General features: G+C 32.4%; 2 protein-coding genes across 4 annotated transcripts; both read right to left on the reverse strand.

The window, feature by feature from the left end:
- Positions 1-1,785: 1,785 nt before the first annotated feature.
- LOC108192701 (GTP-binding nuclear protein Ran1B) lies at positions 1,786-3,251 on the reverse strand. Of its 3 annotated transcripts, none has more exons than XM_064080315.1 (5): positions 3,091-3,251; positions 2,615-3,007; positions 2,360-2,524; positions 2,191-2,268; positions 1,786-2,084 (listed from the first exon to the last, which is right to left on the reverse strand). In XM_064080315.1, the coding sequence occupies exons 2-4, from the start codon at positions 2,677-2,679 to the stop codon at positions 2,214-2,216; spliced, it is 285 nt and encodes a 94-aa protein (XP_063936385.1). In that variant the 5' UTR covers positions 2,680-3,007; positions 3,091-3,251; the 3' UTR covers positions 1,786-2,084; positions 2,191-2,213. The 3 variants fall into 3 exon arrangements, with proteins under 3 accessions (XP_063936385.1, XP_063936386.1, XP_063936387.1); XM_064080316.1 differs by having other exon boundaries at positions 2,615-2,704; positions 2,887-3,251; XM_064080317.1 differs by having other exon boundaries at positions 2,220-2,268; positions 2,615-3,251.
- A 7,292-nt stretch (positions 3,252-10,543) lies between these two features.
- On the reverse strand, positions 10,544-11,454 carry LOC108225340 (auxin-responsive protein SAUR32). Its single transcript, XM_017400182.2, has one exon. It carries the CDS (start codon positions 11,131-11,133, stop codon positions 10,756-10,758), a length of 378 nt encoding a protein of 125 aa, XP_017255671.2. The 5' UTR covers positions 11,134-11,454; the 3' UTR covers positions 10,544-10,755.
- Between the last annotated feature and the right edge of the window lie 1,171 nt (positions 11,455-12,625).

Here is a 12,625-nt window from a genome sequence, read left to right on the forward strand (position 1 = left end):
TCTGATCATAACAAAACCAACCTTCGTAATATATATATGCTTGTGTTTCTGCATTGGGGTAATCTAGCTTTATATGGTATTGATCCGGTTCATGGTCTTGGATACAATTCTGATTCTACAGATCTTCATGATTTACATCCCCTTCTTGTGTTCCCTACTGGTCGTCGGATGAGCCATTCCGTGATCGGTTGCGTCAAATTCGGATCAAAAATATATTTGTTCGGACTTGATTATTTTTTTTCTTTACATGATGAGAAGACCAGTGTTTATACGATGGAAGAAAAGGATCTTATGAGTATAGAACCTAGCGAAGACAACAGTATTGCCAATTTCAAACATCTTTAAACCAAAACTAAAAATCCAATGCACGGCGCAAAGTTAAAGCCACTCTGTTTTGTTGCAAATAGCAAACTCTATGTCTTTTCAGGGTTCAGGACGGAAACTAGGTTCGAAGTGTTTTCTCCTGTGGACGAGGCTTGGCATGTTTTGCCTACTCCACATGATGATAATGCTGTACCCGGAGATTTTGATGATTATGAATTTACTTATCTTTTTCTCGAAAAATCGGAGCAAGTGGTCTATTTTGCTGTAGTTGGTTACATCTTGTCCTTCAACCTAAAAACGCATAAATGGAATCCTGCATCTCCTCACCGTCTGACAATGCTTCCACCAGTAAGCATTGTCAATGGAATTGCTTTTGGTTTCGACAATAGCTATGCATCTCCTCACCGTCCGACAAGTTTTCCACCATTAACCATTGTCAATGGAATTAGTTTTGGTTTCAATAGCTATGTCAATATATGTGCTTCCAAACCCTTGTCAAAGGGTGAAGAAGTTATGCAACCATACTTGGCTGCGGACAAAGATTTTCTAGAAGTATTGGGATCTCCATCTCGTTTCACCTACATGACTAAAAGGAAGATGTTCTACGAAGACTATATTATTGGGTTGGAGGACTCCGACAATAAAGAAGTAATGTGTTTTCTAACCCACGGCAGTAAGCCAGCCGAGGATCCGATATCTTGTCCGGACTACAAGACCTCCTATGTAGCCTTGAGCATTTTCCGCATCTGCAATGATCTGTATACAGAAAAAAGACCTGCCAGCGAACACTACAGTACCTATGCAGATGAGGAGGGAGAAGATGGTGCTGTGGTCAGGAGATACTTCAATGCCAAATTTTTGTACACTAAACACTTTATCATCAGTAATTCTCGCCTCCACGCTATGGGTATGATCGTGACATGTTTTAATTAATTAGCTGTAATCTTGAATGGAAAGTCCTCTTAATGTATCTATATATGTTACTCCCTCCGTCTCTAAATACTTTTCCTGTTTGTACTTTTCACGTTTGTCAACACACATTTTTAATCGTTAATATCTTTCATTTCGTAGTAGCATTAAAAATAAAAACTTCACTGTATTAAAGTACTCGTGAATACGAATCTAACAAGATCACTCACATGTTATGAACAGTACCGACATCCCAAATTGGAAAAGAATAAAGAGACGGAGGGAGTAGCATCATATGGGAGCACAGGATGTTTTTAAACTGATTTCAGAGAAAGTGTCGCCTTTCAAACCGGCAGAGATTTTTTGTTTGTGTTTTCTGTTTGTGACAACTTTTGTTTGTCGCAAATCTTTTTGTTATTCTGCAAAATAATTACTTAGCTTATTTAAAGTATTCATCTATATTATTCAATATCTTTATTAGTGAACGAAATACTGATCATGGATCAATACTGAAGAAAACAAATGCAAATAATCTGAAAGATGAAGTAAAACAATTCTTATACTGATTATACGTGTAATAGTTCTCCTTAAGAGAAACACTAACAAGTTGGACAAAAGTTTTTGTCTAAAAGCTCAGTAGTACGTTCAGCCTGCTACCACTTGTAGCAGGAGATGATATGCCACACACATATATCTTAACATTCATGTCACTCAAAATCTTAACAGAACTGATATTTGAAGTGCATATGAGTAAAGATACAGTGCGATAAAGACCGAGATATTCCAACAAGTTAGACTGGTCAGTCAGGGAGGGGTTGGTTTGCAGCTGCAAAACAAGCTCTGCTTCAGACCTGTAAGTGTATGATCAGAGGCACACATAAGACTCTAATGAAATAAAAAGACTGAAAGTATGAACATTACTAAACCATTGAAATCTATCAAGCAAAAAGAATTTACTCTTGAAGCCCTACAAAGTCTACTCATACTTCGGGAGGAGTATATGTTGGAGCCTCCACAAACTGCAAGCCAGGGTCCCTATACAACAGCACAATACATTATTTGGATTCTACAGACTTGCACTCTTTTGATTAGGATCCACATAATAACGCAAACATGGTCTATTTACCCCGCAAGCATTCTAGCGAGATACAGAAATGGCTTCTCAATGTTGTAGTTACTCTTTACAGAAATTTCACAATACTGCAGATTCTCAACCTCCCGCACATTTACTTGCTGGTTGTTCATATCTACCTTGTTTCCACAAAGTATAGTCGGAATATCATCACAGAGCCTGGAAAGATGGAGAAGTGCAGTATATAAAAGCCAAAGTACAATAAAAATTAATTTACTTCACAAGAACATTAGAGATTCCTAAACAAACCAATGAATTTCTTTCTGCCAAGCTGGAACAAATTCGTGAGTCACCGAGTCTGTTACATCAAACATTATAATCGTGCAGTCTCCACCAATGCTGCATTTAATAATATCAGCCACATAATATCATTCAAATAAACAGGCCACTGTTGATACTTCACCTCACAAACACTGGTTATGCAGAATATTACAAAGTTTGGCCAGCTTTTTTTACCATTAATTTAAACAAACACAAGGTGACTGCTACTATGACTAAATTTTAACAAAAAAATCACATACTAATAGGGATCCAGCTGTCAAGGAGAACCCTTCTACTTCCCTGAAAAATCCCAGCAATCAAATTCCACCTGTCCGCGGTTTGTGAAGAAATCTAGTGGCTGAACGACCATTTCAGTAGTCGCTACACACACACAATGTTTTTACATGTCCAATAATACAGATTCAGAGAAAATGCAACAAATTAAAACTTCATATCATTCTTACGATTGTATTCATTCACAAATTCACCAGTGAGATGTCTCTTCATAAAAGCAGTTTTTCCTAAAAATATCAAAACAATAAGTAAGAACTGAATTATGCAAATTAATTTCTTGAAGTGAACGAGGACGAAGCCAAATTCAATAACCTACAATGCAGATCTCAATTTAACATCAAATAAATAATTTTTCATATTTTAAGAATGATACAGGATGTTATTTCCGCAAGTGATGATCCCACAAATCACATCCCCCAGACCCCCACTCAAAATTACTCATGCTGGTGGTGCATGTTAACAGGCATCACAATTCACAACTCACAAGCAACCTGCTCATGTTGCTAAAAAAGAAGGAAAAAAAGTGCTCGAAGGTGTAGCAACTGATCATGGGTGATCCTGAACCGTAATACTCATGGTCTCGATTAGTAGTCTAGTGTAGATTTATTCTGATGACGGAGAACAACTGGAACCAAGCAAAAGCTCACAAGCTGTGCTGACTGGATGTGCCCTGATGCCACTTGGAATATACTCCCTATCCTAAGGTATAATAGTCGCCGGAACTTTTTTACTTATTTTTAAGAGTTTTGACCATATTTTTATAAATTTTATTTTTATGAATAAAAATATCAAAATTATAAAAATAATATTTATAAATGTATTAATCAAAAATCTTAAAAACAAGTGAAAAAAGTGACTACTACTCCCTCCGTTCCTAAATATTAGTCGCTCTGAATTTGTGCACGTAATTTGAGGTTTACAAAAAATATACTCTTACGTATTATTTTTAAAAAAAAAATTTCTGAATAAAAGTTTAACATCTATATTTTTATTAAAAAAACAAAAATTTAAAAACTAACGTCTAAAAATACGTCTAAACTTATAAATCACATCGAAATATATCAAATATGGTATGAAAATTGACTGTTGGGAGATGAAAAAAATACAGTGAAGTCAGATTTAAAAAAAAAAGTGAACCGATTGACTGAAAAAATCAAATTAAAAATAGAGAGATTATGTGAAATCACGTGTGGGAGTGTACAAGTTTATTATAATACGGTATTTGTACCAACAATCAAATTATCCACTATACTTGTTATATATAAAAATATAATTTCATAGATTATAATTTTATAGTATATCATAATATGATTATAATACTGTAAATTCATATGTCAATTATGGCTACAGTTAATCTCTTTGAATGTGCTATAAATCTTAGAAGTAAATAACGAAAATGATTAGAATACTATTGCATCAAATTATTTATTTTGAATTTAAAAACAATTGACTTGTTGAAGGAGACTGGATAATTCGAGTACATATCCTCGTGTTATCACCGTTTTTTCATTGAACTACATGCGCGGGTGATGGATCACATAGGATGTATTGGATGACATACAACTAATTCTAAGCCCCATAGGCCCAAAATAAACCAGCGCAAAAATTACAAAACATTGTGCTGATTCAATATTTTAAAATTAAAAAACGTGAACCGGATTAAATTGTTGGGAGCATAGACAAGAATTCAGATTATTGATGATCAATCAACTGGTAACTGAAAATATAGAGATTTTATCAATTTAGCAAGTTATGAAAATGACCGATTTTTAGAACAATATATCGAACTTGTTAATATTAAAAAAGATTAAAATACATTGGGTGCTGAGGATAAATGAACTATATAAAGTCCAAGGCTGCAAACATAAAAGTCAATTATCCGTAAGTATTTCTGTTTGAACCAATCTTTAAATATCAAATAAGTAATTTTTTTATTTAAAAAAAATTACAGGATTAATCCTCACCGATTACTCATATAATTGGACACACCAGGAATAAGTGGACCATGACGCTGGGAGTATGAGTGTGCAAGTATGCTCAACTAAATTAGCAGAAGTGCCAAGTTTAAAAAAAAAACCACAACACGCATCCCCTCAAAATTGCTCATGCTGGTGGTGCATGTTAACGGGCATCACAAGCAACCTGCTCATATTGTTAAAAAAGATGGACAAAAAAGTGCTCGAAGTTGTAGCGACTGATCATGGGTGATTCTGAACTGTAATACCCATGGTCTCGATTAGTAGTCTAGTGTATATTTATTCTGATGATGAAAAACAACTGGAACCAAGCAAAAGCTCACAAGTTGTGCTGACTGGATTTGCCCTAATTTGACTTTAGAATTTTTAAGCTCACAAGTCTTATAAGTATCAGGCAGGCTGGTACTGAAACAGCTGGAAAGGGCCGTGGTAGGGGTGAACAAAACCAACCCAAACCGCAAAAATCGACCCAAACCAACCCTTTTTTCACCCGATTAAACCGAACCATTTGAAACCGATTATTAAATGGGTTGATTTTCAAAAAACCCGAATAAATTGGGTTGGGTCAGGGTTTTACATATTTTAACCCTTAACCAACCCAACCCAACCCAACCCGTTTATATAAAAATAATTAAATAAACATATTATTCCCAGGTCCAATATTTTTTTACCACATAGTTTGCTGGGTTTTTTTTAAATCCTCACTCACCAGATACTGTTGAATAACAGATCAACTAGTAAATTAATTTACAACTCACCAGATGCTAAAATTAGAACTGCTCTTATATAACTTTTAAGCAGACTATCTTCTGATATGTAAATTAGGACAATATTTTGTTATGTATTATGAACTATGAAGTGCAAGAACAGTGAACTGGAGCAGATTGGCAATTTGGCAGCATTGACAGTTTATTTAGTTTGTATTTTTCTTTTTTCCTTGTAAAACCCGACCCAAACCGAACCGAACCAACCCAACCCATATTTTAATTAGCAAGGTTGGGTTATGTATATTTTTTTGGTTAATGGGTTAATTTTTTATAAACCGAACTAATCGGGTTGGGTCATTTTTTTGCCCCTAATCCGAACGACCCAACCCGTGTTCACCACTAGGCCGTGGTCAAGGTCCAAATGTGAAAGAGGGATCTTCGTATATTTTAAAATTTTAGTATTATAAAAATTATAAATAAATTATTGATTGCATTTCATACTTTACAAATCACACTACATCTGTCAGAGTCATTCAATTTCTTCATTTCTCTCCGAAATGACAAGACTGAGTTTTAAAACTCTCATAATAATTATTTGCATTCGTATTAGTTGTTAAAATTAAATCTTCTTAAAGTCTTGACTTTCTCAAAAACTTTAAACAATGAGAGTTTTATTAGTGCCAGTTTTCCATGATGTGTTCAATTCTCTACTCTTCCGTTCTATTGATAGCTGATAATTTATGTTGTTTAACTACAAATGACAAATAAAATAATAGTATATAGTTTTTGAGAGTGATATTAGAGTTTGCTTATAATCATATCTTCGGGTTTTGTAAACTACTATAGATACTATTTGCGTAGTTTGTATGCCTGTGTCCCACTAAATAGACTGGACATGGATTTTAATGTTCTCTTAAAAAATAGTTTAATAAATTATTTAATTTTTTTTATATTGTAATTTCTTTAACAACTATAATAAATTTATCTAGATACAATTATATTTCAACCGGAACTTTAATATTTAGAGTAGTATATAATAATGCTTAATAACATTTTCGGTTTATAAGCAGTAGCAACTAGCAAGCACACTTGTAAGTTGTTAAAATAAATATCTGAATTATTATCATTGTTAATTAGACAGCTGAAACATAGGACCAGGCCAGCATTTAACAACGTCCATGCGCCAATGTTTGTGGACCTTTCAACATGTATGGTCCATTCTGCCGGGAACCGGACCGAGACAGATCCAGACCAGATTTTATACTGTAGCTATTTTCTTTGGCGACTGCTGTCACATTCACATAAATGCGCACAGATTAATTTTAGTACGGTAATTCTTTTACATAGTAAATAACTAGATTAGTACTATAATTTTCTTATTGTAATATTAATATACATTATAAATTTTATGTAATATATTGTTATTAAATCAATACATTTATGCATATATGATTTATTACATAACTAAATAAAAACATTATATATATATATAATTGTAAGATTTAAATAAATTGTCCTATATATTTTAGCTACTACTAGTTTAAAACTAGAATAATTAAGTGATCGTTAATATTTAATGGAATAGAACAGTAAAATTAATATAATATTTATTATGAGAGAGGTGGGAAATTTTATCATTACAAATCTTTATTATGTATTAAGAGAGAGAGGCGGGGAAAATATATATCGTATTTATTCTAATAATGTTTAATATGTATTAAATGTTTTTAATTAATTTTTTTTTTATTCCCGTCTAAATCGGTAGCCAAATATTTGGCACAAAGCTGAAAAAAGGTTTTGTTAATAGAAGCGGTGTAAATCGCGTGAAAACCGGGAGGGAGAGAATAAGGAGAATCCAGGAAAATGGGGACAAGTGATGATGAAGAAATCTAAGTGTGGGCGAACTAAAGGACCCCAATCCTCCTCCGATATCTCGGGTGTGCCAACTGCCATCCATCTTCTTTACACCACACTCAAAAAACAAAAGAAAGAGGAACCATACATATTTATTTTTCATCTACTGGGCTATTTGAGAATTATCCAACTTAGTTATGAGTACAAATGATTTTTTTAAGGAGGGGAGAAAAAATAAGTTAAATCTCATTATAATTTATTTTATCAACTCCTTTTTCTTTAATTAAAATTCTATATATAGACAAAACTTTAAATCATTTTTTCTCGAGTCGTACGAGGAGAAAACTTTCTATAGGTTTTAGGGGGTCTTGTTCGTTTACTTAGATCTATCCCAATGAGCCGTCTATTGAATCGTTGCAATTGATGTTCGATCCCGAAGAGAAGGAAGAAAAACGTAGATTTCTCGTAATTATATTTGTATTCCCGGGCGTATACTGTGCCCAACTGATTGTCACCTTCCCACCAATTCATTCCTTACTCTATTTCTTGCATAGACTGAGATTCTAACCACCTCCATTCAAATTCTAAGTACACATTTACAATTAGTCTCATTCTGAATAACAGCACTCATAGATTCATCTTGATAATTGAGTGATGAGTGTCTGGCTGGTTGGTTTATCCTGTATTATCCGGAGTATATGATTTCGATTTTCGACTCCACTCATGCAAGGAGTATTGAAGATATATTTATTTTGTTTATTTCATTTGTAAGCTGCCACCAGAAAATCAAAAAAAAAAAAATCAGAAAACCCCCAATTAAGATTTATTACATTATCATACTCCTTTTCATAATTTTTTTCAAGTAGTCATTTCGTTGTTTTTCATTTTTCACCCGTGTGACCGTGTAGTCTGATTAAACTGTTTGATGTTTAATTGTCCTAACATTTTTTTTATACACGTTGAGATGTGAAATAGGTTAAAAATCAACTGACTTATCAACGTGAGCTCAATATATCAAACAATATATTAAATTGGTCACCGAACTGAAAACCGTCTCAAATTGAAATATTATTTATAGAGGTTTATACATTATTCTTAAATGTTACTAAATTAATTACAAGGTTATGATTTCTAATATTTATGATAGTATATTTAGATTTTATCAAGTTTATTTATTATTTTATTTTTTATTATATAATTATTTTCTTTGTTTTAGTTAAAAATAATATTAAATATACTTGATAAAATTCAAATATATTATCATAAATACTAGAAATCATAATTTAGTATTTAGTTGTAGCAACAATCAAGAATAATGTGAAAACCTCTGTAAATAATATTTTTACTCCTTGAATTCATATTTAAAAATACCTTAACTCATTTAAGTGATCTATTTGAGAGTGTTTCGAGTTTAACGACCAATTTGACATACAAGCCGATGTGAAATTCTAGCTAACTTTCTGTTGAGTATAGTTTTGACTCTTACCATTCTTGCACCTACCCCGCTAATTGCAAAGGATGAATATATTAGTGCAATGTTATCTCATCATACAGAAAATAGAAACAAGTAAAAATTGTACGAGGCACGCATATTTCTCTTAAACCATTTCCGTCGGCGTATTATATTTCTCCTCGATGCCAGTTAATGGAAGTAATCATAGCATAGAATTAATCAAATATTATACTTTCATCGATTACGAACTTGCTGCGTATCTTGGCGAGTACAGGTGAGTATAAAAATTCGAAATCTGAATTATCCGATCTAATGTATATGAAAATAAATATTTAGAGCAGCTTCAATGACGTTGGTTATAATCATTGGCTAAATTAGACCTGTAAGATATTATGTAAAATTTGCTGAACCTGTAACACATTTTGCTTCAATGATATTGGCTATATTGGTTGGCTATAATTTAAAAATAGTATGTTATTAATATTTTAGATCGTTAAAATTGAATATATCAGCTCAATATGGTAATAAATGATATGCAATCTTCCTATAGATTTCTTACAAACCTGTAGAGGTTCGACAAATTTAATCATCCACTGGATGTTGGCTAAGTTTATAGACAACAGCCGAGCATGGTTGGAGTTGAGTTTTTCGAGCCAAGGGCTTTCAATGGTTGGAGATGCTCTTAGTGATCTGAAAAACCAGATATTCGGTTTATAATTCATAACCGAACCGGATATCCGATTTTACTCGTCAGAGCGCTTTATTTCTGATTTGTAAAGGAACTCGATTTCTAAATAGATGGGCCGAGAAGCTAAGGTAATTGTAAACTTATGTGTTTACATGCTTCATTGATATTTATTTATTTTGTATAAGAAGTGTTAATATAATAATTAAATATGAAAAATCTGATTTAAAATTAATTGAATCATAAATCATCACATATTAATAACAGAAAAATATTTATAAATAGATGATAAATTGTAAAAACTAAATTTTCATGAGAACGTATAATCAGTTGATTAATATAATTTAATTAAAATTTAATCTATTAATACTAAAATATTAATAAAATGATGATAAAATTTAAATAATAATTTACGAATAACATACCCGCCCGTGCTTCGCACCAGTATAAATAAATTAGCAACGAAACTTAAAAAAAATAAAAACAGAAAAATGAGTTAAGTATACACACCATACAGACGAGCCACACGCCACACTGATTGTGATATAAGGCCGACTAGCCTATGCTTCACGCAATTTTTTTCTCACCTTGCAACACCAATCTAAAGGAGTACGCTCCCATCCAAGCAAAAAAACGCCTTTAGTCTAATGGAATCGATTGTTCATAATATTGTATCGTTTTTTAGTAAATACTATTGTAATAGAGTATCATTACGTCAATGTCGTCTCGCAATTTGATTAAGTCAAATAATACACCCAGTTTCTTTAATAGTTAATCATTTTTCTTTAACCCAGTTTTACTTAATTCGTATTCATGATTCATCTATAAACAGAACCCAAGAAGAAAGAGAGCGACACCGTGGCTAACAACAGGATAAAATAATTCCTTGCGAACTAAGCATCCTATGTCAGATGATCTTAAGTAGATATGAAAATATGTAAGAACAAATTTACGTCAAAATTGATTATTTTTCTTAAATTTATTTTGGTATGCAAATTCACAACCAAGATATTTCATTACAAGAATGGGGGAATCAGACTTGGCCAACATATTATGCCACCGTAATAAGATATCATTCCCGAAAGTAACAAATACCAGAAAAAAAAAAAAAAACTAAAAAAACAAGAACTTGTTTTTACATGATTAAATCTGAAAGTCTCTCAAGCCTTGAAGCACCAAACATGGTGGTTGTGATGGTGATGAGCATGGCCATGATGATGCGAATTCTCCTGGTCAATCATAACTTGAACATTGCGAAACTCCTCTACATGACAAGGAATATTAATAGGCCCATGGTGATCAAATCCGTACTCTTCCTCGGCTTCTTTCAACAGCTGCATGAACAAAGGATGGTTGATATAAATCACGGGGATTATGAACTTCTGCTGCTCCTCCCCTTGTCCCACCATAACAGCTAGACACCCTTTTGGAATCTCCTTCATCTCTTTCTTGTGGTTGTTGTGATGGTTATGGTGGTGGTGATGGTGATGAATATGAAGATGAAAATTCAAAAGATTCTTGAAATCTCCACTACCCATACGTTTTCGAGAGAATTGGTAACTTAACACTTGTGCAACCGAAAACCCTAGTTGTGTGAGTGTTTTTGACCTAAGATTACAAGAAAATAAGAGCAATAGAGAAAGGCCAAGGATCGGAAGAAGAGATGGCTAGTTTGAAGATTGTGAAAGAAGAGTTTGTCAAACAAGTTGGAATATTGCTCATGATAAATTGTGGGTAAGAAGCATAAAGAAATTGAATTTGAGATGAAAAATTTATGAGGCCGAGAAGGGGTATATATATTCGAGGGGAAAGTGCTAGAGAAGTTTACTTAAAGGATAAACAAGAGGAAAGGGTAAAGCAAAAAAAAGGCTTATTCTAGGTAGGGGGATTTGGAATTGGAACTGCGTAACCGCCTCAAATATTATTATTACAAAACCTGATAAGGTTAGAAATTAAACTGCCGTCTCCCGAGTCCCAAACGGTTAGGAATAGGTATTACAAATTGACTTTTTATTTGATGCGAATTAAATATACAACTGTGTGAGAGCCAAGAGGCATACAACAATACAGTGGTCCTTCACCTTTTTTCACATAGTATTTTTTTTTAAGAGTTATTGAGCTTATATTTATGAATATTATTTTGATTTTTTATGAATAAAATTTTGACGCTGATATTTTTATTTATAGTAATAAAAAATTAAATATAATAATTTCAAATGATTAAATAGATTAAAAAATCAAAAGAGTAACATATTCAAACATAGGAAATATTTATTTTGCCAAAACCATTTTCTTATTTTATAACTGAAATAGCAAAATAAATTATTTATGATTTTCTTTTCTCAAATGTTTAAGATAGGGAAAAGGTTATCACAACCATATATCTATAGATGTGGATTTCTTTTTCTTTTTTTGTATTTTTGCCAATTGCGTGATTGTAATTAATTATGAGACATTATGGTATAAAAATAATGGCGAGTTTTCAATTTCATTATATGTTACTCATAAATATTTATTGACCTTTTTAACAGAAAACATGATGAGTATCATGTTAGCCATGGAAAATTCTTATACAATGACAGTTTCTCTCTTTAAATGTTTATTTTTCATGGAGTTGGGAACTTGGGGACCATCTTAAATCTATTCACATTATCAAAATATCTGAGACTGAGAGGCATGAATTCACTATTTGTTCAGATTTGATTAGTTTGTTGTGTGGGTCAAAATAACAAACGTTATCATCTTGGCTACAAGCTTTGATGGCCACTTATAACTAGGGGGCCTTCATGTTTCGGTAAACAAGAAGTCATTATAGACATATTTCAATTTGCATCATCACAACATATTCGAATTTTTTGATGCATAAATAAAATTGCGAAATAACATACTTTAAAATATATGATCAAATTTTTTAATTACAAAAACATAGCTTTTGTATTCATAAAAATATTTGCAATCTCAACATGACTGAGTGTTTGCGAGTATCATGTTTATAATATTTTGATTTAAAAAATGTTTTCATTATAATAA

The sequence above is a fragment of the Daucus carota genome, chromosome 6 (assembly GCF_001625215.2).
Source record: "Daucus carota subsp. sativus chromosome 6, DH1 v3.0, whole genome shotgun sequence".
In the NCBI taxonomy this organism is placed as follows: Eukaryota; Viridiplantae; Streptophyta; class Magnoliopsida; order Apiales; family Apiaceae; genus Daucus; species Daucus carota.

Coding starts and splice junctions, on each gene's coding strand:
- LOC108192701 (XM_064080315.1), bottom strand. CDS start 2,679: ATGTTTGATGTAACAGACTCGGTGACTCACGAATTTGTTCCAGCTTGG. Junction 2,525..2,614: donor TGGCAGAAAGAAATTCATTG/GTTTGTTTAGGA, acceptor CCATCTTTCCAG/GCTCTGTGATGATATTCCGA. Junction 2,269..2,359: donor CTCGCTAGAATGCTTGCGGG/GTAAATAGACCA, acceptor GCTGTTGTATAG/GGACCCTGGCTTGCAGTTTG.
- LOC108225340 (XM_017400182.2), bottom strand. CDS start 11,133: ATGGGTAGTGGAGATTTCAAGAATCTTTTGAATTTTCATCTTCATATT.